Here is a 26590-nt window from a genome sequence, read left to right as displayed (position 1 = left end):
CTCTTTTTTTTTTTAAGACATCATTTTTTAGAGCAGTTTTAAGGTTCACAGGAAAATGAAGAAAAAGGTATAGAGATTTACCCCTCATATCCCCCCAAACATGCATAGCTCCCCCATTAACAACACCCCCCACCAAGTGATACATTTGTTATAATTGATGAACCTACATTGACAAATCATAATCACCCAAAGCCTGTAGTTTACATTAGGGCTCACTCGAGGTGTCGTACATTCTGTGGGTTCTGACAAATGTATAATGACATATATCCACCATTATAGTATCATACAGAGTAGTTTCACTGTCTTAACAAATGCCCTACTGAAAGAGTACACATGAGGGACGTGGAACACAGAATTGAGGAGTCAGGAAAAGTTTTCCAGACAGAGGGACATTTAAGGTAAAGCCTAAAGGGAAGCATGAGTTAACTTAAGGGGCCCAGGCTGAGGGCCTTTGAGAAGAAATGAAGTTAATTTTGGTGTTCATTAACATTTACTGCAAGGGGAGGATTGAAGTGAAATGAAGCTGGAGAGATAAGCAAGTGCCAGATCAGGAAGGACTTTAAGCCACTTAAAAGATTTTTTTTTAATATCAAATTATTTCTTTTCTTTTCTTTTTTTTAAATTTAATTTTATTATGTTATGTTAATCACCATACATTACATCATTAGTTTTTGATGTAATGTTCCATGATTCATTGTTTGCATGTAACACCTGGTGCTCCATTCAATAGGTGTCCTTACCTTTTCTTTAAGGCTATTGAGAAGCCATTGAAAGTTTGTGTTGGAAGATAACAGATCAGACCTACATTTTAGAAAGTTCCCTCAGGCCACAGTGTAGCAGAGATTGCTATGGAGAGGCAAGAGTTGAGAGGGGAAACCTGGAGCAAGGAGATCAGTTACGAGATTGTGTTCCAACCCTCTGGGAGGATAGTTTCTTTGCCACAATGGTCCTAATCAACATGGAGAAAACTTTAGATTTGAGTGTTTGTAAGAGCTAAAATTGACAGTTCTTTTGTCTCTTGTTTAGGTCATGAGGTAGTAGTATTGTGCTTGACATTAAGATCCCAGGAGAAGAAAGTAGGTTTCAAGTTTTCTTGGGGAGGAAAGGGTGGTGGGAGAAATGGGAGCCAAGAGATGAGTTCATTTGGGAGTGTTCAGTTTGAAGTATCTGCATTTTTTATGTTTAGGTAGAAAAATTAAGTATACCTCTGACTATGTAGATCTCAACCTCAGGAGAAAGGCTGGAAATGTAAATTATTAGCATGTAATGAACGTATGATATGAATGCTTAGGACAATGTAGCAGTGCCTGGGAACAGTGTCTTTTACATAATAAATGCTTAATACTTTTATGTTGAAGGAATGTATGACTAGAAGCCATGAAGTAATGTTGAGTGAGAAGAGAGGCTTGAGCCAGTATTCAGGGGAAATGAAACCATTTAAGGACAGGCTGAGTAAGGAGCAGTAAGGGGCACCTGGGTGTTTCACTGGGTTGAGCGTCTGACTCTTGATATCAGCTCAAGACATGATTTCAGGGCAGTGAGTTCAAGCCCTGTGTTCGGCTCCATGCTAGGCATGGACCATACTTTAAAAAAAAAAAAAAAGGCAGTGAGGGAGATAGAAGGAAAGTCAGAAGAGAGTGACAGTATGAACTCAAAGGGAAAAGAATTTTTTTTTTTAAATACGAGCAAAAGGCCACCAGTGCCAGGAGATCAGAAAGATAAGGACTGAACAGTGTTCCTCAGATTTGACCTCAAGGGTGTGGTTTACCTGGGGAAAAGAAAGGTAATAGTGGTTTGGAGGGATAGGATTAAAAACCATATTGTGCAGTGTTCATAATAAGGAAATAGAAACAGTAAGGAAGGACAACTCTTCAGTTAGATTATGAAGGGCCCATGGGAGAGAGGATGGTAGCTGGACCAGAGATAATAACCAAGGCATGGGCATTGTGTCTTGTATTTTTAATGGGAATGTTTTGAACATGTTTGCTGCTCATTGTAGGGGATCAGGAGAGAGGGAGAGGATAAAGGTTATAGGTGAGGGAGATGATACAGTAAAGTTTATAAGTTACATGCCTTGGGTGAGAGGACCACCTGTTCTGTTTGAGACAGGAAGAAGGTGATGGAAAGATAGGTAGCTTTGCAGATATGCTTTTGCTGGTTTGTGTTAGAAAATTGAGGGAATTTTTATCTTATGATTTTTTTTAATAACTAAAATAATACATGCTTATTTAAAGTTATAGTTGACCTTTGAATAATGTGGGGGTTAGGGATGCCAGCCCTCCAGTGCAGTTGAGAATCTGCCTATAATTTTTGACTTCCCAAAAACTTAACTACTGATCGTCTATTGTTGACCAGAAGCCTCACTAATAACATAGTCAACACAAATTTTGTGTGTTGTATGTATTATATACTGTATTTTTAAAGTAAGCTAGAGGGGCGACTGTGTGGCTTAGTCGTTAAGCGTCTGCCTTCGGCTCAGGTCATGATCCTGGGGTCCTGGGATGGGGCCCTGCATCGGGCTCCCTGCTGGGTGGGAAGCCTGCTTCTCCCTCTCCCACTCCCCTGCTTGTGTTTCCTCTCTCGCTGTGTCTCTCTCTGTCAAATAAATAAAATCTTTTTTTTTTTAAAGATTTTATTTATTTATTTGAGAGACAGAATGAGAGAGAGAGAGCACGAGAGGGAAGAGGGTCAGAGGGAGAAGCAGACTCCCTGCTGAGCAGGGAGCCCGATATGGGACTCGATCCCGGGACCCCAGGATCATGACCCGAGCCGAAGGCAGCTGCTTAACCAACTGAGCCACCCAGGCGCCCTAAATAAATAAAATCTTAAAAAAAAAAATAAAGTAGGCTAGAGAAAAGAAAATATTAAAATCGTAAGGAAGAGAAAATACATTTATAATACTGTACTGTATTTATAAAAAAACAGTACTTTATAGGGGCACCTGGGTGGCTCAGTTGGTTAAGCGTCTGCCTTGGGCTCAGGTCATGATCCTGGGATCGAGTCCCGCATCAGGCCCCCTGCTCAGTGGGAAGCCTGCTTCTCCTTCTCCCACTTCCCCTGCTTGTTTCTCTCTCTCGCTGTGTCTCTCTCTGTCGAATAAATAAAGTCTTAAAAAACAAAACAAAACAATCCTTTATAAGTGGATCTGTGCTGTTCAAGGGTTGACTGTATTATTATTAACTAAAGCCCAAAGTTTACATTAGAATCCAGTCCTTGTGTTATATATTATATGGGTTTTGACAAGCACATAATGACATGTATCTACCATTATAGTATTCTATAGAATAGTTTCATTGCTCCAAAAATCCCCTCTACCTTTTCATCCCTTTCTCCCTTTGTCTCCCTGAATTTTTAGCAACCACTGATCTTTTTACTGTCCCCACAATTTTTCCTTTTCCAGAGTGTCATATAGTTGGAATCGTATGGTATATAGTATTTTCAGATTGGCTTCCTTTATTTAGTGATATTCTTTGAAGGCTCCTCTATTTCTTTTCATGGCTTGATACTTCATTTATTTTTATTGCTGAATAATATTCCTTTGCATGGCTATATCATAGTTTATCCATTCACCTATTGAAAGATACCTTCGTTGCTTCCACTTTTTGGCCATTTCAAATAAAAACATTTACTATGTTTAGCTGCTAAAAACATTATGTGAAGGTTTTTGTATGGACTTAAGTTGTCAGTTCTTTTGAATAAGTACCAAGGATTGCTGGATCATATGGTAAGAATATGTTTAGCTTTGTAAGAAACTGCCAAACTGTTTTCCAGTGTGGCTGTACCATTTTGCATTCCAGCCAGCAATGAACTAGAGTTCTTGTTGCACCACATCCTCACCAGCATTTGATGTTGTCAGTGTTTTGTGCTTTCCATTCTAATAGTGTTGTGGTACCTTATTTGAATTTGCAGTTCCCTAATGGCATATGATGTTGATCATCTGTTCATATGCTTATTTGTGATCTGTATGTCTTTGTGAGGTATCCGTTCAGATCCTTTGCCCATTTTCTTTTTCTTTTTTTTTAAGTAAGCTCTACACCCAACTTGGGACTTGAACTCAGGACCCTGAGATCAAGAGTCGTATGCTTTACCGACTGAACCAGCCAGGTGCCCCCATTTGCCCATTTTTAATTGGGTTTATTTTCTTGTTTAGTTTCAAGGGTTTTTTGTTTTGTTTTTAAAGATTTTATTTATTTATTTGAGAGAGAGAAACAGCATGAGAGGGGGAGGGCCAGAGGGAGAGGCAGGCTCCCCACTGAGCCGGGATCCCAATGTGGGACTTGATCCCAGGACCCCGGGATCATGACCTGAGCCAAAGCAGTCACTTAACCAAACTGAGCCACCCAGGTGCCCCTTAAGGGTTTTTTTTTATGTTTTGGATAAGAGTCCTTTTTCAGGTATTTGTTTTGTGAATATTTCTCCCAGTCAGTAGCTTGTCTTTTCATTCTTTTAACAGTGACTTGCAGAGCAGAAGTTTTTAATTTTAATTAAGTCCAGCTTATCAATTTTTCTTTCATGGATTGTACCTTTGGTGGTGGATCTGAGAAATCATTGCCAAACCCAAGGTCACTTAGATTTTCTCTATAATACCTTCTAGTAGTTTTATAGTTTTGTGTTTTCCATTTAGATCTGTCATTCATTTTGAGTTAATTTTTGTGATAGGTGTGAGGTCTGTGTCTAGATTCACTTTTTTGCATGTAGTATCCATTTCTTCCAGCATCATTTTTAGAAGAGACAGTCCTCCACTGTGTATTGCCTTTGCTCCTTTGTCAAAGATCAGTTTTATTATTTTTGTGTGGGCCTATTTCTAGGCTTTCTCTTCTGTTCCATTGATCTGTCTATTCTTTTACCTGTACCACACTGTCTTGATTACTGTAGCTTTATAGTGAGTCTTAAAGTTGAATAGTGTTAGTCATCCGACTTTGTACTTCTCTTTGAAATATGTGTTAGCTATTCTGGGTCTTTTGCCTTTTCTTATTTTCTTTTTTTTTTTTAAGATTTTATTTTTGAGAGAGAGAGAAAGAGATGAGTGGAGGGAGGGGCAAAGGGAGAAGCAGTCTCCCCCATGAGCAAGGAGCCTGATGCAGGACTCTCCCTCTGGCCTACTGCACGTCACCAGTGTCTCCTTAGACTGAGTCTGTATAATCATCTGGTGCCCTGGTTTTTGTGGCTGCTGCCTGGGGGTACACCCCGTGATTGCCTGATTCTGGTGGCTAGCAGGGCTTGTGTTTGTGAGTCCCACAAGACTATAACAAACAGTTTTTAGACTATAGCCCTGAGGGCTTAATGCAGAAGGAACAGATTAAAAAGCCCTGCTTTCAGTCTCCCTGAAAGTGATCTACTTGCATACTTTAAAAGCTGCTGCCTGAAGGTCCAGCTTCTAGTTAGCCTTAATCAAAATGCTGACTTAGGTCCTCCCCTTTGGGTCACTGACAGGTGTTGGCCCATCCTTAACTACTGGGAACCACTAAGAACAAAGAAGGTGGCTTGGACAATCACAAAGATTTGAGAAACAGCAAAGAGCTAGGGCCTGGCTGAGCAGTAAGTTTCATCTACAGGAGACTACTCTACCAGGACTAGGAGAGGTGGATGTTTTATCCAATACACAAAAACCAACAGAGTCAAAGAAAATGAAGAAACAGAGGAATATTTTCTGACCAAAAGAACAAGGTAAAACTCGAGAAACAGTGGTAAATGATTTACTTGATAAAGTGTTAAAAATAATGGTCATAAAGTTGGTCCCTGAGGTCAGAAAGCCTTTAGAATTGAAGGAGTGATGAAGAATTTTCCAGACAAGCAAAAATTGAAGGAGTTTATCACCACTAGACCAGCCTTAAAAGAAATGTTAAAGGGACTTTTTTAAGCTGAAACTAAAGGATCGTAATTATTAACAGGAAAACATATGAATGTATAAATCTCGTAAAGGTAAATATATAGTTAAATCCAGCATTTTCTAATGTTGTAATGGTGGTGGGTAAATCACTTATAAATCTAGTATGAAGTTTAAAAGAGAAAAGTAGTAAGAATAACAAGCTACAATAATTTCTTAATGGATACACAAGGTAAAAAGATGTAAATTGTGGCATCAAAAACATAAAATGAGTGTGTGTGTAAAAATATAGAGCTTTAATGTGCATTTTAAGTTGTTATCAACTTAGACTGTTGGAAACATATTTTATATAAGCCTCATTGCACTATAAAGCTGAAAGCTTTAAGATACACGAAAGAGAAAGTGAAAGGAATCTAAGCACACACTAAAGAAAATCATCAAGTCATAAAGGAAGAGACAAAGGGAACAAGAAAAGAACAAAGGAATTATAAAACAGCCAGAAAAATAGTTAACAAAATGGTAATAGTAAGTCCATATATATATCAATAATGACTTTAAATATAAGTGGACTAAATTTCTCCAATCGAAAGACATGAAGTGACTTAATAATAGATGAAAAGATAAGACCCAACTATATGCTGCCTACAGGAGACACATCTGCTTTAAGGACACACACAGACTGAAAGTGAAGAGATGTTAAAAGATATTCCATACAAATGGAAACCAAAAGAAAGCAGTGGTAGCTATACTTATCTCAGACAAAACAGACTTTAAGACAAATACTCTAATAAGAACAAGGTCATCATAATGGTAATGTTGTCAGTCCAACAAGATGATATAACTTCTGTAAATATTTATACACCCAACATAGGAGCTCTTAAATATATATAAACATTAATAGACTTGAAGGGAAAAATAGACGGCAGCGCAATAATGGTAGGGGCCTTCAGTACCCCACTTTCAATAGTGGGTGGATCATCCAGATAGATATTCAGTAAGTAAACATTGGACTTAAAGTATATGCTAGACCAGATGGACTCAACAGACATTTACACAATGTTCTACTTGACAGCAGCAGAATACCCATTTTTCTTACCCACACACAATATTCTCCAGGATAGATCATATGTTAGGTCACAAAACAAGTCTTAATAAATTTAAGAAGACTGAAAGCATATCAAGCATCTTTTCTTTCTTTCTTTTTTTTTTAAGATTTTATTTATTTATTTTTAAAAAGATTTTATTTATTTATTTGACAGAGAGAGACACAGCAAGAGAGGGAGAAGCAGGCTCTCCACGGAGCAGGGAGCCCAATGTGGGGCTTGATCCCAGGACCCTGAGATCATGACCTGAGCTGAAGGCAGGTGCTTAAACAACTGAGCCACCCAGGTGCCCCTATTTATTTTTTATTTGACAGAGAGGGAGAGGGAGAGAGCATGAGCCAGGGGGAGAGGCAGACGGAGAGGGAGAAGCAGACTCCTCATTGAGCAGGGAGCCTGACGTGGGGCTGGATGCAGGAACCCTGTGATCATGACCTGAGCTGAAGGCAGATGCTTAACCAACTGAGCCACCCAGATGCCCCTCAAGGATCTTTTCTGACCACAATGGCATGAAACTAAAAATCAATTACAAGAAAAAGTGGAAAAACCAGAAATACGTGGAGATTAAACAGCATGCCACTGAACAATCAGTGGGTCAAAGAAGAAATCAGCATAGTATTGGAAGTCCTAGCCGGAGCACTTAGTCAAGAAAAAGAAATCGAGGGATGCGTGGGTGGCTGAAAACTTCTGGATTTCAAACTGTAATACAAAGTTACAGTAATCAAAGCAGTATGGTACTGGGATAAAAACACATAGATCAAGGGAACAGAATAGAGATCCCTGAAATATACCCATGTATAAATGGTCGATTAATTTCTAACAAAGGAGCCAAGAATATACAATAAAGTATAGTCTTTTTTTTTTAACTTTTTTTTTTTTTTAAGATTCTATCTATTCATTTGAGACACAGAGATAGAGAGAGAGAGAGAGAGCATGAGCGAGGGGAGGGGCAGAGGGAGAGGGAGAAGCAGGCTCCCTGCTGAGCCAGGAGCCCGATGTGGGGCTTGATCCCAAGACCCTGGGATCATGACCTGAGCTGAAGGCAGACGCTTAACCATCTGAGCCACCCAGGCGCCCCAAGCATAGTCTTTTCAATAAATGGTGATGGGAAAACTGGTCCCCTGTCTTTCATCACAAAAATGAACTCAAAATTGATTATAGACTTGAATGTAAGACCTGAAATGACAAAACTCCTAGAAGAAAACAAAGAGCACAAGCAACTTGATATTAGTCTTGGCAATGATTTTTTTTAGTTTGACAACAAAAGCAAAAATGAAGTGGAATTACATCAAACTAAAAAGCTTTTTTTTTTTTTTTTAAGATTATTTATTTAGCAAGAGAGAGCATGCACACGAGCTGTGGAAGGGGCAGAGGGAGGGAGGGAGAGAGACGCAGAGAGAGAGAGAGAGAGAATCCCAAGCAGACTCCATGCAGAGCCCAGTGCGGGGCTCGATCTCACAACACTGAGACCATGACCTGTGCGGAAATCAAGAGTCTGATGCTCATTTGACTGAACCACTCAGGTGCCCCAAACTAAAAAGCTTCTGCATAGCAAAGAGTCATTAATAAAATGAAAAGGCAACCTACTGAATGGGAGAAAATATTTGCAAATCCTATATTTGATAAGTGCTTAATATCTAAAATATATAAACAGGGGCACCTGGGTGGCTCAGTCCTTAAGCGTCTGCCTTTGGCTCAGGTCATGGTCCCAGGGTCCTGGGATGGAACCCCTCATCGGGCTCCCTGCTTGGTGGGTAGCCTGTTTCTCCCTCTCCCACTCCCCCTGCTTGTGTTCCCTCGCTCTCTGTCTTTCTCTCTCTGTCAAATAAATAAATAAAATCTTTAAAAAAAAAAAATAGGCAGAGGAACTGAAAAGACATTTTCCCAAAGAAGACATACAGGTGACCAATATGGATAGGAAAGATTATCAACATTATTAATCATCAGGGAAATGCAAATCAATACCACAATGTAGTAACACTTCACACCTGTTAAAATGACTGTTACCTAAATGATAAATACCAAATGTTGGTGAGGATGTAGAGAAAAGGGAACCCTTGTGCAACTGTTAGTGGAAATGTAAATTGGTACAGACACTGTGGAAAACAGTAGGGATGTTCCTCAGGAAATTAAAAATAAGAGATAGCTGTATCCCCATGTTCATAGCAGCATTATGTGCAATAGCCAAGACATGGAAACAGCCTAAATGCCCATCAACAGATAAATGAATAAGATATGTTGTATGTGTGTAACACACACACACACGGATATTATTCAGCTATAAAAATAAATGAAATCCTGCCATTTGTGACGTGAGCCTGAGGGCATTATGCTAAGTGAAATAAGAGAAAGACAAAATACTGTATGATCTCATATTTATGAAATATAAAAAACCTGAACTCAGAGCAACAGATTGGTGTTGCCTGAGGCAGGAGGCAGGGGTAATAGTGGGTATAGGGGGGTTGTGAAGGTGGTTAAAAGGTACAATAGTCCCCCACCTTATCTGCGATAGATAAGTTCCAAGACCCCCAGTGGATGCCTAAAATCATGGATAGTACTGTACCCTATATATATTATGTTTTTTCCTATATTACATACCTGTGATAACGTTTAATTTATCAGTTAGGCACAGTAAGAGATTAGCAACAATAACTGACAAGTAGAACAGTTATAACAATATACTGTAATAGATGATCTTACTGTACTGTAGTCCCTTTTTCTTTTTCTTTTTTTTTTTTAAGGATTTTATTTATTTATTTGACAGAGAGAGAGGGAGACACAGCGAAAGCAGGAACACAAGCAGGGGGAGTGGGAGAGGGAGAAGCAGGCTTCCCGCCGAGCAGGGAGCCCGATGTGGGGCTCCATCCCAGGACCTCGGGATCATGACCTGAGCCGAAGGCAGACGCTTAACGACTGAGCCACCCAGGCGTCCCTCTTTTTTTTTTTTTTTTTTAAGATTTTATTTATTTATTTGAGAGAGAGAGCGCGAGAGAGAGCACAAGCAGGGGGAGCTGTAGAGGGAGAGAGAGAAGCAGGCTCCCTGGGGCTCGATCCTGGTCCCGGGGATCATGACCCAAGCTGAACCCACCCAGGCGCCCCTCCCCTTCTTATTCTTGTGATGGTGTCAGTTGATAAAGTGCTTATATGATGAGATGAAGTGGAGTGACACAGGCATTGTGACGTAGCCCTAGGCTTCTCTTGACTTTCTGATGATATGGCAGAAGGAAGATTATCTGCTTCTGGATGGAAGTTTACCATAGGTAACAGAAACTGGTTAAGGGAGACACGGGGAGACTCCTGTACAAACTTGCAGTTATAAGATAATTAAGTTCTGGGGATGTAATATACTGCATGGTGACTGTAGTTAATACTATATTTTGTATTTGAAATTGCTAAGAGTGTGATCTTAAATAAAACTGAAAAAGTAATCATTAGATGAGAATAGACTGAGCAGTGAGGGGTAGGGTGGTAAGAATGGGAAACATTTGGGAGACATTAATAATTGGAATTTGTGGAAAACAGAAGCAGTATCAGGACCTGTAAACATTGGTCTTCCCTTTAATAATAGCACTCCTGTAATGTATTGTGGCTAAAATAAATTTTGGTCATTTGTTAGATTAATTAAAGTGATGTTCTTACAGTGTCCTTTTTTCTTTTAAGCTAAAATGAGTTATAAGACTTTTATTTGTCCTTAATTTGTTCTTTAATTTTTTTATTCTGTAATTTTTGGTAGTCTTTTAGCACACACACATACAAGCACATACACACATGCAGATACCATTTTTACTGAATATTTACTCAGTGACCTTCTTTCAGTATGATACTGTTCTTGAAACTCATCGTATGTTCTATTTTTTTTTTTTTAAGATTTTATTTGTTTAGTGGCACCCGGGTGGCTCAGTTGTTGGGCATCTGCCTTCGGCTCAGGTCATGATCCCAGGGTTCTGGGATCGAGCCCCACATCGGGCTCCTTGCTCTGCAGGAAGCCTGCTTCTCCCTCTCCCACTCCCCCTGCTTGTGTTCCTGCTCTCGCTCTCTTTTCCTGTCAAATAAATAAATAAAATCTTTTTAAAAAATATTTTATTTATTTATTTGAGAGAAAGAGCGTGAGCATGAGGGGGTTGGGCAGAGGGAGAAGGAGAAGCAAACTCCCTGATGAGCAGGGAGCCTGATTGAGCAGGGAGCCCGACTCAGGGCTCGATCCCAGGATTCTGAGATCATGACCTGAGCCGAGGGCAGACACTAAACTGACTGAGCCACCCAGGTGCCCCAACTTATCCTATGTTCTAAACATCAGGTCAGGCTTCATCTCATTCTTTGAGGAGCTTACAATGGGGATTTCAGGGATTGTTGTGTACACTGTTGGCAACTTAACACAAGGGGAACTTTGCTGTGGGCTCTGGGAAGAATTTTCATCTTTACCAAAAAACAGATACATGACGAGAAAGTTTTTTGCTATTGCCCTTTCATTTCTGTTTTGGATACTGGTGTGAGAAAGGATATCTGAAGCTGAAACTTGTGACCGAGAGGCTGTAAGCCTTCACACCAAAGCCAGTATGTGGTAGATGAAGGAACAGCAGAAGAGTGTAGTCACTTCAGAGACTCTTTAAAGTTAAATGTACACTTACCATATGATCTAGCAGTCCTACACCTTTAAGCAATTTCCTCATAAGTTATATCAGAAGAGAGAGATTTAGAAGGCTGACTGTCTCTTGTCTTGACTATCAACAAAGGCTGTGTGTGTTTTGACTTTAAAATTTAAATATTTACATGCCTCATTTTGATGGTGCCAATATATGAGAATCTGAAATAAACTAATTCAATGATTTATTTTCTCTTAACAGATTCACAGCTGTAATTCTTTAAACATTTTCTTTGGTGGTTTTATAATATGACTTAATTTTTTTAGACTTCATACAGCTTCTCAAAATACTCCTACATAAAGCAATAAAACCACTTTAGTCATTTCATTCATGTTAGAGGACCATACCTATCTCTTCCACAAAGCATTCGTTGTTGCCTTATGAGAGAGTGACTCTGAGCCCCATTTTGGCCTGTTTCTTTTGAATGTTGGCTCAGGGTGATAGTTACTAGAAACATAAGTTTCTCCCATTTCAATGTGATAGAATACTCTAAGATGTCTTCTAGATATCTTCTAGGAAAATTTTTCACTGACCACTGTTGAAGATAGCCATATTCTTCAACTCTATCATAAACCAGCAGATTTGGCATAAGTTCCCTACCTACAATTTGATGAATTGGAGTTTTTAATTTTACTATTAGCAACAATTCTTTAACCTGATGGAGAATTCTTATAATTTCCCAGTCAGGAAAGCCATGTGTGTACATCTGTTTTTATTCAGTAAGTGTCGCTTTATTAATGGAATGATGCCTTCTGGGAGGCGGTAAACCAGTTCCTGAAATGAATTATAACTTTGGATTACAAAGAATGTGTGGAGTGTTATACTTGAAAAAATATCTTTCCTCTTAATTCAGGCATGCTTAAATTCATAGAAACTATTAGAATTAAGGGTCTTTCTTTTTTTAAAATTTTATTTATTTGACAGAGAGAAAGCACAAGCAGGGGAGTATCAGGCAGAGGGAAAGGGAGAAGTAGGCCCCCTGCTGAGCAGTGAGCCCAATGTGTGGCTCAACCCCAGGACCCTGGGGTCATGACCTGAGCCGAAGACAGACGCTTAGCCAACTGAGCCACCCAGGTGCCCCTAGAATTAAGTTTCTTAGGGAACTTGCTGGTATGATTCTAAAAATTTATCATAGCATTTACATGTTTAATAAGTTACAAGTAATTGCCAAATGGCTTATTTACCAGAAAAAGAAACATCTTATTGCATTTATATAATTTCTCTCCCTCCCTCCTTTTTTATTAACATATAGTTGATATACAATATTAGTTTCAGGTGTACAGCATAGTTATTCAGCAATTACATGCGTTATGAAATGCTCACCACCATAAGTGTGGTTACCATCTGTCACCACATAAAGTTACTACAGTATTATTGACTACATTCCTTATGTTGTACTTTCCAACCTTGTGACCTACTCATTTTATAACTGGAAGTTTGTACCTCTTAATCTCCTTCACCTATTTTGCTCATCCCCTGAATCTGCCTCCCCTGTGGCAACCACCAGTTTGTTCTCTGTATTTATGAATCTGTTTTTTTTGTTCATTTGTTCATTTGTTTTGTTTCTTAGATTCCACATATAAATGAAATAATACGGTATTTGTTTTTCTCTGTCTTATTTCACTTAGTATAATAGCTTATAGGTCCACACATGTTGTCACAAACTGGCAACATTCCATTCTTTTTAATGACTAATATTTCATTACACACACACACCCCCATCTTTATTCACCTATCGATGGAAACTTAGGTTGCTTCCACATCTTGGCTATTGTAAATAATGCTACAATAGACACAGGGGTGTATATATCTTTTCGAATTAGTGTTTTTGTTTTCTTCAGGTAAATACCCAGAAGTGGAATTACTGGGTCATATGGTATTTCTATTTTTAATTTTTTCAGGAATCTCCATACTGTTTTCCAGAGTTGCTACACCCATTTACATTCCCACCAACAGTATATAGGGGTTTCTTTTTCTCCACATTCTTGCCGATGCTTGTTATTTCTTGTCTTTTTTTAAAAGATTTTATTTTATTTTATTTTATTTTTTAAGATTTTACTTATTTGAGATAGGGAGAGAGAGCACACAAGTGGGGGGAGGGGCAGAGGGAGAGGAAGAAGCAGACTCCCTGCTGAGCAGGGAGCCTGACCCAGGCTTGATCCCGGGACCCCATACTCATGATCTGAGCCAAAGGCAGACACTTAACCGACTGAGCCACCTAGGTGCCCCAAGATTTTATTTTTAAGTAATCTCTACACTGAATGTGGGGCTCGAACTCACAACCCTGAGATCAAGAGTGCATGCTCTACTTACTGAGCCAGCGAAGTGCCCCATAATCTTGTCTTTTTGATACTAGGTATTCTGACTGGTGTGAGGTGATATCTCATTGTGGTTTTGATTTGCATTTCCCTGATTATTGATATTGAGCCTCTTTTCATATGTCTGCTTGTCTTCTTTGGAAAAATGTCTATTCAGGTTTTCTGCCCATTTTTAAATCAGGTTATTTGGTTTTTTTTTGGCCTTGATTTGTGTGAGTTATTCATATATTGGGTATTAATCCTTACTGGATCTATCATTTGTAAATATCTTCTCTCCTTCAGTAGACTGCCTTTTTGTTTTGTTGATGGTTTCCTTTGCTGTGCAAAAGCTTTTTAGTTTAGTCCCAATAGTTTATTTTTGCTTTTGTTTCCTTCGCCTAAGGAGACATATCCAGAAAAATAGTGCTGAAGGCTGATATCCAAGTTTACTGCCTGTGTATGTGTCTGTGTGTGTATTTGTCTGTTTGTTTGTTCTTAGGAGTTCTCTGGTTTCATGTCTTACATTTAGATCTTTAATCTGTTTTGAGTTTATTTTTGTCTATGGTACAAAAAAGTGGAATTTCCCTCCCCCCCTTTTTAAAGATTTTATTTATTTATTTGACAGAGAGAGACAAAGAGAGAGAGGGAACACAAGTAGGGGGAGTGGGAGAGGGAGAAACAGGCTCCTCCCTGAGCAGGGAGTCTGATGCAGGGCTTGATCCCAGGACCCTGGGATCATGACCTGAGCTGAAGGCAGACGCTTAACAGCTGAGCCACCCAGGTGCCCCTCTGCTCCCCTTTTTTTATTGTAAAAAAGAAAAAATGGACAAATCTTATAGTTTGTATTTTACTGCTATCTTTGGAAGTCATTTTTTAAAAATAAAGTATAACAGTGTTTACCTTGGATGTTCTATTTGACCTGGTTCTTTTTTTTTTTTTTTTTTTTTAAGATTTTACTTATTTATTCATGAGAGACTGAGAGAGATAGGGAGAAAGGCAGAGGCAGAGGGAGAAGCCGACTCCCCGTGGAGCAGGGAGCCCATATATATATGGACTCAATCCCAGAACCTCAGGATCATGACCTGAGCAGAAGGCAGACGTTTAACCGGCGCCCCCATTTGACCTGGTTCTTGAGCTAACTTTCTCATATGTTATCTGCTACTAACTGAAAATAAATCATTTAATATCCTTGTGAAATAGAAATCCTAACTATCCTGTCCTAACACTAATGAATTGAAATAATAATAGCTTCTTTCTAGATGAATTCTGAGTTTTTAGGGTTAATCAGGATTCTCTTGTACTATTTTGTGTAAATATTTGGTTATGTCATTGAAAATCTGTTTTCTGTTAAGCAAGACCATCATAATTGTTACTCAGTATTTATTAAGTACCATTTATATGCAAGAAACTAAAGGAGATATGACAAGATCCCTAACTTCAAAGGCTTATAATCAAATTGAGTATTAGAGTAGATATCAATATAATCTGGTACATGTTAAGTGGCAAATATATACATAGTATACACAGTGGTGCTCCAAGTATTAATAATGAGTTGGTTATAAAAGGTTTCACAAGGGACATAGGATGTGAGTCAGGCTTTTAAGACAGAAGAGGCCATTCTAGGTATAAGGGCTAACAATGGATGCTCCTTGTGTTTATGTAGTAACTTTTTTTTTTTTTAGTAGATGTGCTGCCGAAGCGAGCACTGTAGTAACTTTTTTTTTTTAAGATTTTATTTATTTGACAGAGAGAGACAAAGCGAGAGAAGGAACACAAACGAGGGAGCGGGAGAGGGAGAAGCAGGCTTCCCGCTAAGCAGGGAGCCCAATGCGGGGCTTGATCCCAGCACCCTGGGATCATGACCTGAGCCGAAGGCAGATGCTTAACAACTGAACCACCCAGGCACCCCATGTAGTAACTTTTTACTACAAGAATTTAAATAGGGAGTTTAATATTGGAGGGACTCAAATGACAAGCTAAAAAGTTTGCAGTGGGGAAGTAGAAAATAGTTTTGAGCAATGGGTGGTGATAAATAGGATTTTGAAAATTTTAATTGTTCAATTAGTTTGATTTCTTAAATGAGAGGTGCCACATAAAAGTAGTATTAAATATTATTAATCTTTCATAATTACAGATTAGACCATGCTCATGTTGCATGCATAGATTAGAAAATTGGTATCTTAAATGTAAGTTTTTTCCATGTTTGTGGGAGTTAATGTCATTCTTCTGGGCTACAAGCTACAAGTGTTAATAAAAACATCCTTTTCCCAGCTGAACACGATTTTTGACTTTTTGCAGGGTTCTAACCTGGGAAGTGCTGTATGTTTTTCTATACATACATGCAAGTATACATGGATAATGTGGGCTGTACATGATTATTCCACCTAATGTTTCATGAGTTTAAGCGTAATGGAGAAAGTTAATGACAAGCATGAAAATAACCTCCATCTGTTAGAGTGAACACATATGAAAAATATGAAGAGCAGTAGATAAGGTATTACAGTTTTCCAAATCTTATAAATGAAACTATTATACTAGTGATAATTTATGAAAATTTGGGAGTTAGTTGAGTAGCTCAAAATTGTCTGGATAGGCTAAGATCCATCTTTTTCCTGTCTTCAAAGAAATTTATAAGGTAAGGGAATAAAGTATAGCCTGACAGTTTCTCATACATAGACACATACCTGCACCAGTTAAGACAGAACTATCTAAAACATGTTAAGTTTTATTTCCCTTCTCTTACTAATACTGTCTGAAGGACTTTTAGTAAACAACAAAGGTAATTGGAGGATGTTAGATACAATTGCAAAGCTTTAGTCTAGGACTGCTTAGTACTACTAGGGTTTTGGGAAGTCTTTTATAGAAGTCTGTGTCACCAGTAACTTGTTTTGGATTGTGTAGTTGCTGTCAGTGCTCGATATATGGTGGGGATGGGGGGGGGACAGTAAGTAACTTCATTTATGATAGGTTCTATACAAAGTTGAAGGAAGAGCTTTTAAATGTCCTCAATTTATTTAACTAGACCTAACCCCACTGTATCTTTCTGTTGGCCAGTGATGAGAAAGGGAGCAGATGGCTTTCTTGCGGGTCATATGTCCAGTACTAGAAGATAGCATTTATTTATGTATGTATATATGTATGTATGTATGTACGTACGTAAGAAGGTTCCACTCCCAGTGTGGAGGACAACAGAGGATTTGAACTCATGACCCTGAGATCAAGAGTTGGATGCTTAACCAACTGAGCCCCCTAGGCATCCCAAAGATAGCATTTTTTTTTTAAGATTTTATTTATTTATTTGAGAGAGAGAGAATGAGAGATAGAGAGCACGAGAGGGAAGAGGGTCAGAGGGAGAAGCAGACTCCCCGCCGAGCAGGGAGCCTGATGTGGGACTCGATCCCGGGACTCCAGGATCATGACCTGAGCCGAAGGCAGTCGCTTAACCAACTGAGCCACCCAGGCTCCCCAAAGATAGCATTTTATGTTAAAGGCTTGTGTGTTCCCTTAGCTGCTATGGTCTGCAGCCTACTGAGCTTATGTTACCAGATGAATAACTAGTCCAGATGGCTAAACTGTTGGAGAATATAAAACCAAAACCCATTTCAGGAAGCTATCCACTTTGTTCATTTTTGGATAGGATCCATTCTAATTAGTGGTAACTTTCTGAATTTGTTTTAAAATTTGATTTTTAACTGTATGTTTTCTTGATTTTTACCTAGGTTACAAAATACACTCCTATGCTTGAGATCCACAGACTACATGTCCTACAAGAACAAATCAATGATTTTTCATCTCCTGGAGATACATTAGAAACATAACTATGGTGCCAAAAGATCTCCTTAATTTTCTCTGACTACGGTTTATTTGGATGTAGTTTTGTATCGAAGAGAAATATACGGACTGAGGCTACTCGTGCAGAGACTCTGTCGTGTAGGATCATGGACCATCCTAGTAGGGAGAAGGATGAAAGACAGCGGACAACTAAACCCATGGCACAAAGGAGTACCCACTGTCCCCGACCGTCTGGCTCCTCAACATCCTCTGGGGTTCTTATGGTGGGACCCAACTTCAGGGTTGGCAAGAAGATAGGGTGTGGGAACTTCGGAGAGCTCAGATTAGGTAAGGACTTTGGTTATATCAGTGGCTTCCAACAACAACAACAACAGCTGTAATTAGCTTTGGTGTGTTTTAGAACAAGCAATTATAATTTCATGAGTCATTATCTTAAGGAGGACTTGCTATTTTAAGAACTAAAGAATTTGTGAAGGGGACTGTAGTCACTACCAATTATAATTGTATCCAAGGTTCATCTCTGTTTGTGTATGATAGGCTTTTAAATTTACCACCAATTCTGAGATTTTATGATGTAGGGAGAGCTGCATACAGATAGCAATAAAATGAAAATTCTGATTTCGTTGGTCTGAGAGGTAGAGCCTTAAATTCTTTTTAACAAACTTCAAGTGACCTAGATATTGTTGGTTCTTGAACCACACTGTAAGGAGGGAGTAACGCCTTGCTTTAATTCAGACTCTACCCCTTATAAGGGGTAAATCCTTACTGAGTAATACCCAGAGTTAGTCTATAAGGATATACATCCTGTTCATAGAGGCTTTCCAACTGATACTATGTTTGCATTTCTTCCTGGAAATAACCAACATCAGGATTGATCTAGAACTCCAGGGAGAAATTATGCAATTTTATTTCCCAACCAAGGAAATGGATTTTTTAATTTCAAGTATGAATTTATGAGTATGATGAAAAATGACAAAACCAACCAGTTTGAAGATGTGAAATTGGGAAGTAGATACAGTAGGTATTTATAAATTTTTCAGTGGCCCTCCCTAGATGAATTGGGAAGAGAAAATGAAAGATCTTATATGAAGTTGGACATCAGCTTGGAGAATGTGAAGAGGTTCCCTTTTAGGCTAAAGTGTTTGCTTTTTCTCCATAGCTGTTATGGGTATGGATTATTATGAAGACCCATTGTAAGAGACTCTGGCCCTTGGGGCAACAGGAGTGTGGGAGGGTAAGATGATTATTGCTTGTCACCTCTGCTATTTCTGATCTTCAAAAGAAGAAGGAAAAAATGTTGTCTCTGGTCCGTCATAGAGAGAATCAGGGAAGCATCACTACACTAGGGAAGAGATCACTGAGTGCACAGTTGAATTTAAGGATGCTGAGTATGAATTTATTTTTACTGGTAGAAGGCCAGTAGCCTGGAATTTTAAGACCTGACTAGTGTAATGGAAGGCTCTTTATATTTAGTGATGTTCGAGTTAGCAAATCTAGCAGATGCTACTGAGAAGAGGAGTAAGATGTGTAATTTCACACTGCTTGAGTTCCTAGCAACTACTGAGTTGTTTTAGCAGCTAGTTTCGTGAATATTCATTTATGTAATGGATTGACTTTGCTCTAACATCACAGTAGTAACTTGAATTAAATAGATTATGACATAATCATCCACAGAATTACTACTGAGAGGCAGTTTGATGCATATAAATTCTTGCTTTCTCAGAACATCATAAAATTGTTTGATTTCTCTAAAGGTAAAGAACAACTTTAGTCAGTGAAAACTGGAAATCTGTCTTGTTTAATTACTTAAGTCTAGATTTGTATTAGATGATCTTTAAGTTTACATAGGAATAGAAAAACTTACTGAGTTAAAAGGATAAATATATAGCCCATCTGTATTTCAGAGTAGTAGAGTGTTGTGTTTTATTTCCTTATATGAATTTAGGATAATTTTGGGAGTTCTCATTTTGGCTTGCCTTGTAGTCAGTAGAAAGACCTTTCTTTTGAAGTGGTTTTAGTCTTGTGTACTTACCAGGTTTTTATTATCCCTGGGACCATATTGTCATGACATTGTATCTAGGAATACTTTTTATCAACAAAAACCAGAAAAGGTACTTCCAGAATCATTTGACATCTTCCTAACAATAGGGTATGCTATATACTCCATTCCACTGCTCTTTGCCTGTGCTATTAGTAAGTAGGAGATTGTGCAGACAACAGAAGATAAAAACTAGAGATTCCGAACTCAAGGCAGGTGCAGATGGGCCTTCACCAAGGCTACCACCTACAAAGCCATGCTTTCTTCTCCACATTCGTTTCTTTCTCTAGCCACACTGTCTCTCTGCCCCTCAAACAGCCAGATGCATTTCTGCTTCAGAGCTTTGGCATTTAAAGTTCCTTCTACTGCAGAATTCTTCCCCCAAATTTTGCTTAGGTAGTTGCTTCTCATCCTTCAGGCTTTACCTTTTGTTACCTTCTCAGAGAAACCTTCAGTGATTTCTCCCCCTACCTCCATTTAAAATGGCACATTTCTCCCCTAGCTAAATTCTATCCCATCAAACACTATTTTAGTCACCATATTGATCACTATCTGAAATGATTTTTTGCATGTTTGTTTACCTGTTAATTGTCTCTCCTTACTTGACTATAACCCCCTTGGAGGGTGGGGATTCTATCTGTGTTATTTACTGTTGTTAATCCGTGGGATGGATAGATAGCCAGATGAATAGAAAGAGAGAGAAAAAAACATAGCCTCCTTCAGGCTCCTGGTGGTAGGTAGTGGCCTTAGTACCACTGGATTTAGGTAGACCTCTGGTTTCCAGATAGAGAAACAAAGAAAATAATGCAATGTTAGTAAATTTTGGTTCTCTGCAAATCTGTTTCTACCCCATCATTCATTTAACAAACATTTCTTTTTTTTTTTAAGATTTTATTTATTATTTATTTGAGAGAGAGTGAGAGAGAGAGCAGGAGCAGAGGAGAGAGGGAGAAGCAGGCTCCCCGCTGAGCAAGGAACTCGATGTGGCGCTTGATCCCAGGACCCTGGGATCATGACTTGAGCCGAAGGCAGACGCTTAACGACTGAGCCACCCAGGCGCCCCTTAACAAACATTTCTTTCTTTCTTTTTAAGATTTTATTTATTTATTTGACAGAGAGAGACAAAGCCAGAGAAGGAACACAAGCAGGAGGAGTGGTAGAGGGAGAAGCAGGCTTCCCGTGGAGCAGGGAGCCCGATGTGGGGCTCGATCCCAGGACGCTGGGATCATGACCTGAGCCGAAGGCAGACGCTTAACAACTGAGCCATCCAGGCACCCCTTAACAAACATTTCTTGAATAATTACTATTTTACTAGACTTTGGGAAAGATAGAAAGAATAACAAAATGTAGTTTCCGTCCTTAAGACTCTGTCTCACAGTCTACTGGTAGAAAGAAAAAAACAAATTATAACATGGAGTGATAAGTGTTATAATAGATCATATTAAAAACTGCTTTGGCAGCAGTTAATAGAGGTTTCAGAAAGGAAGTATTATTTGAGAATAGGACAAGACTTCCACTGGTGGGCACAAGGAAGAAGGGCTCTCCAGCAGTAGGAGCACAAAACATTATCAGAGTAGCAACTAGTTAACCCAGCAACATGACTGGGTTAATGGATGTGAAGTAAAAAAAGTCATAGATGACTCTATTAGGTAGGTTGGGGCCAGATTGTGAAGTGTTTGGATGGTATTAAAGCATTTGGACTTTATCCTATAGGCAGTGGAGTAGAATCATCAAGGGTTTTACAACAGAAGAGTGACATGATCTGGTTTCTATTCTAGATAGAAGGATTATTCAGCTAGTTGTAAGATTAGATCAGATAAAAAAGAGATTGACATCTTGTGGATTTTGCTCTAATTATAAAACTTGTCACATTGTATTATCTTTCCCCATCTCTCTGCCTCAAAATTAGCCTGATGGTAGTACTTTGCTTCATTAATCTTTATATTCTCAGCTCCTTTTACTGTGTATGGCATATAATGTGTATTTAAGAAATGTTAATGGGTACTTAAGAAATGTTTGTTTGGCTTTATAGTCCAAGTCAGAAATGGCCAGACCTGCCTTAGCTCTTAGCTCTGAAAATGGCAGTGAGTTGAAAGGAAGGGATGAATGAGGGAGAAATTTCAGAAGTAGATTGTAGGCAGGATTTGACCACCAGATGTTTGAGGGGTAGCTTTCAAAGATGACGGAGTTTGCCAGCTTGGAGAGACCAAGTGAATGAAGAAACTTTTAATGGAAATAGGAAATAGAGTTTGTTAATATATTGACTTTGAGGAGTGTGCAGCACATATGCAAAAATGTGAATATGAGACTAAGAAAAGTTTAGGCTTGATAGGGATTAGGAGATCATCACCATGTAGGTGTTAATAGACACACAGTCACTACTTTATGGCGTTGGTATGAGTGGGAGAAAGGTACATTTAAGGGATGCTGGAAGAGGAAGAGCTTGAAGAGTAGAGAGGTTGGAAAGTCAGAAGAGGTTTTTCAAATTGTACTTTAGAACTTTCTCCAGGGACATCTGACTGGCTCAGTTGGTGAAGCATGCAACTCTTGATCTCGGAGTTGTGAGTTGGAGCCCCATGTTGGGTGTAGAGATTCCTTAAAAATAAAATCTTTAAAAAAAATGTTTTTCTGAAGATAACCACTAATTTTATTAAATTAATTTAATTTTCTATAATGTATATCAGGACATATTTTAGAAATGTAATCAAATTGTACTATAAATGTATTTTTATCACTTAATATAGCACGGATTTCTTTTTTCAATTTAAATATAGATCATTCTTGGGGCACCTGGGTGGCTCAGTAGGTTAAGCGTCTACCTTTTGGCTCAGGTCATGATTCCAGGGTACTGGGATCGAGCCCTACCTACATCTAGCTCCCTGCTCAGTGGAGAGCCTGTTTCTCCCTCTCCCTCTACTGCTCCCCCTGCTTGTGCTCTCTCTGTGTCTGTCTCTCTCTCTGTCAAATAAATAAATAAAAATCTTAAAAAAAAAAATAGCATTCTTTTTTTTTTTGAGAGCGAGCATGCATGCACACACGAGAGATGGCAGGGGAGCAGGGAGAGAAAGAATCTTAAGAAAACTCCACGCCCATGGGGTGCCTGGGTGGCTCAAGACAGTTAAGCGTCTGCCTTCGGCTCAGGTCATGATCTCAGGGTCCTGGGATCGAGCCCCGCAGGGAGTCTGCTTCTCCCTCTGCCTCTCCCTGCTGCTTCCTCTGCTTGTGCTCTCTCTCTCTCTGTCAAAAATAAATAAAATTAAGAAAAAAAAAAAAACTCCACGCCCAGCACGAAGCCCTATATCAGCTCCATCTCATGACCCTGAGATGACCTGAGCCAAAAGCAAGAGTCGGACGCTTAACAAACTGAGCCACTCAGGCACCTCTAGATCATTCATTTTTAATGTCTGTAGTTATTCTGTAATTTAGCCAAATTATATATACATATAAATTGTTTCTGTTTTTTTCATATTATAAATGATACTGTACTGAGCATCCTAATAGATGCCGGTAGTACATCCTTGTAGTATAAACTTGGCTGATTATTTTATTAGGATAAATCTGGGAAGTGTACACTCTGAGTCAAACGATATACATATTTGTGATTTTGTTACATATTGGAAATTTGCCCCCTAGAAAGATGGTTTCTCTTTACTTTCTGCCTGTGTCTGCATGTGTGTGCATGGGTGGTTCTTTCCCTACCCCTTCAAAAACCTTGAACATTATTGAGAATCTTTTGATCTCTGCTAGTCTGATAGGGTAAAATGATGTCTTATTAAATGTGTATAGGTTCACGGGTAAAGTTAAATGTCTTTATACATTGATTTATATATCTTTTAAGAGTTGCTTCTTTGTGGCCTTTGCCTGTTTCTCAATGGAAAGATTATTTCTGTGGAGTCTTAACCTGTGTGTATTGCCTCTATAGATAAGGGAATTTTGAAGATTTGAGAAAGGAAGATTGATGAAGGATGATTGTGAATAAAAGGTTGGAGGATACAATGGAATGGAAATAAATGTGCAAGTTGTTTTCCATTAATTGAGAAACATGGGGGCTATTTTGAGGCCTTTTTTTTTTTAATTTTGATTATTCTGAATCAGGCCTGGAAAGAATCATGTAAACATTAAGTTGTAAATGATTCTATTCCTCCAGAATTAAGAAAATGTTGTCTACATTTAATACAGTCTACAAATAATGGCTTGTTTTTCTTCTTAGTTGCAAGAATAAGTAGATGATATTTCTTTCCCATTCCTAATAGGTATGTACCTAGGTTAATGGGAGACCCTTTAGACTAGACAGTCTCGCATACAATTTTAATAATTTTCATATTCTTGTGAAATAGGATATTGTTAGAGAATCTTTTTACTTGCAAATAAGAAAATGGAGGCATAAAGAATTCATTTTTTTTTTTTTGCTATTTTTCATCTTTGGTATCTGATGAAATACGCAAAAGTACATTAACAGAGAAGGATGTTTTTGACAAAAGTAAATTGGCCAAGGGTAGCAACTTGTCCTTTGACACCCTCCTCCCTGGCTTCTAAAATAAGATACTTATTTCTGTGACTAAAGTAGGATGTGCATGACAACATCTCTGCATATTGTTCTTTCCTTACCTGAATTACTTATCTATCACTAATGAACTTAAATTGGAATTTGTAACTTCAGCTTTTACCAACCAGTTCTATGTTTGTCAGTTGTGATCATTAACGGTTTACAGATGCATGTTTTCTAAAGCTCTTGGTTTCATATTGTGTCCCACAAGGTCTTAGAGCCCTTATTTCCCACTGTGAGAGAATGGGAAAGGAAGAATGAAGAGACAGGACTCTCACCAATATACTGAGGGTTTTGTTTTTTTTTTAAAGATTTTATTTATTTATTTAACAGAGAGAGACACAGCGAGAGAGGGAACACAAACAGGGGGAGTGGGAGAGGGAGAAGCAGGCTTCCCGTGTCTCTGTCTCTTATGAATAAATAAATAAAATTTAAAAAAAAATTAAAAAATTAAAAAAAAATAAAAGTAAGAGTCCTGGAGTCATATTGCTTTTCCAAGTCCCACCCGCCCCCCTTTTTAAGATAAGAGTAATAATATCTACTTTACAGATTTGTTGTGGAGATATAATTCAGATCATGTATATAATCACATAATACAATGGTTGATACATAGTGAGCATTTATATACATAATACAAATATTGTTTAAACTTTTGTTTTAATTTTTCCCATCCTTGTATGAAGACTTTCATATTTTTACTAAAAAGTAAAAAGAATAGGATGGTGATTATCCATAATATACTATTACCTAGATTTACCACTTGTTAATATTTTGTCCCATATATTTTATATCTTTGGAGATGTGTGTGTACATTGTGTGTGTGAGTGTGTGAATGTGTGTCTGTGCTTGCACCATTCAAAGTAAGTTGTAGATCTGACAAAATACTTTCCCCCTCCGTAAGGGATGTTTAATGGCCCCACTTCACAGGTGTGTAAGAGATTGTATCCTTTGTTTTGCTTCCATAGTATGTTGTGGAGGGATTTGATTTAAAATTATGATTCCAGAAATAAGCCATTTTAATTTTCTTGAAAAAACTACAAGTAAGTATAAAATTCTTGTTCTTAGTAGTATCATAGTTTAAATTTCTTTTGGAATTACACCCTGTTAGTTCTAACTCAGCAGAGGTTGTTGAGGTTAAGCAGCTTTAACAGATCTTGAGGAAGAATATTTTTTTGTCAGCATAATCCATCAAAAAATGGTAGGAGTCAAGCACTTCAGCCACATTCACTGACACATAGTCTGCATGCATCACATTAATATAGCAATTTTAGAAGGGTTGCAGATAGGATTCTTCAGGATTATGCATCTAGGCTAGTTTATCAGGAGAATTTAATGGTGAAGTTTCCAGGATTACTAAAACCAATCTGGAGGGGTGCCTGGGTGGCTCAGTCGGTTAAGCGTCTGTCTTCGGCTCAGGTCATGATCCCGGGTTCCTGGGATCGAGCCCCGCATCAGGCTCCCTGCTCTGCGGGAAACCTGCTTCTTCCTCTCCTGCTCTCCCTGCTTGTATTCTCTCTCTGGCTGTCTCTCTCTCTGTCAAATAAATAAAATCTTTAAAAAAAAACACAAAAAAACATGTCTTCTGGATAGCTCCTTTTTCCTAAGTGTTATAAAGATTGTTTTTTTATTTTTCTGGTATACACCATCCCAGTCACTCCCCACATTCTCCCAATATACTTATGTTATACTTTTTGTTTAAACTATTTTTCTACATTTATAGTGTTATGGTTGTGAAAATATTGTTCACAGCTGAGCTATGAGAGCACTATATTATTATGTTTTCTTTCACGTACGTCCCCAAACCCCTTCCCTCAAAATTAAAAATTATTGATACTTGGGGCGCCTGGGTGGCTCAGATGGTTAAGCGTCTGCCTTTGGCTCAGCTCATGATCCCAGGGTCCTGGGATTGAGCCCTGCATCAGGCTCCCTGCTCAGTGGGGAGCCTGCTTCTCTCCTCCTTCTGCTGCTCCCCCTGCTTGTGCTCTCTCACTTTCTCTGTTAAATAAATAAATAAAATCTCTAAAAAAAAGTATTCATACTTGATTTTTAAAGAATTTTCTTAGTTATCCACATATCTTTGGTTAATTCTTTTTTTTTTTTTTTTAAGATTTTATTTATTTATTTGACAGAGAGAGAACACAGCGAGAGAGGAAACACAAGCAGGGGGAGTGGGAGAGGGAGAAGCAGGCCTCCCACTGAGCAGGGAGCCCGATGTGGGGCTCGATCCCAGGACCCTGGGATCATGACCTGAGCCGAAGGCAGACGCTTAATGATTGAGCCACCCAGGCTCCCCTCTTTCATTAATTCTTCTCAAGTTTCCAATGGAATTGTAAACTTTCTTTTTTTT

The 26590-nt window shown here is 38.6% G+C and overlaps 1 protein-coding gene across 14 annotated transcripts in view; it reads left to right on the top strand.

Annotated features, from left to right (window-relative positions):
• The window catches only part of CSNK1G1 (casein kinase 1 gamma 1), a 182054-nt gene that overhangs the window by 56529 nt on the left and 98935 nt on the right, over positions 1-26590 (top strand). For 13 of the 14 annotated variants that reach the window (XR_003210599.2, XM_025884416.2, XM_025884413.2 and 10 more), the window contains one exon: positions 17587-17986. Coding sequence is in view for 13 of the 14 variants with exons in the window: in XM_025884416.2 (XP_025740201.1) it covers positions 17806-17986 (181 nt within the window). In the remaining variant the exon portion in view is untranslated. Of the gene's footprint in view, positions 1-5646; positions 5668-17586; positions 17987-26590 lie in introns of those variants that run through there. The other variant, XM_073877182.1, reaches the window with a different exon arrangement.

Source organism: Callorhinus ursinus, unplaced genomic scaffold (genome assembly GCF_003265705.2).
Source record: "Callorhinus ursinus isolate GAN/ISIS: 27379988/994484 unplaced genomic scaffold, GSC_fseal_2.0 scaffold25, whole genome shotgun sequence".
In the NCBI taxonomy this organism is placed as follows: domain Eukaryota; kingdom Metazoa; phylum Chordata; class Mammalia; order Carnivora; family Otariidae; genus Callorhinus; species Callorhinus ursinus.
This window is presented reverse-complemented; position numbering and strand designations above follow the sequence as displayed.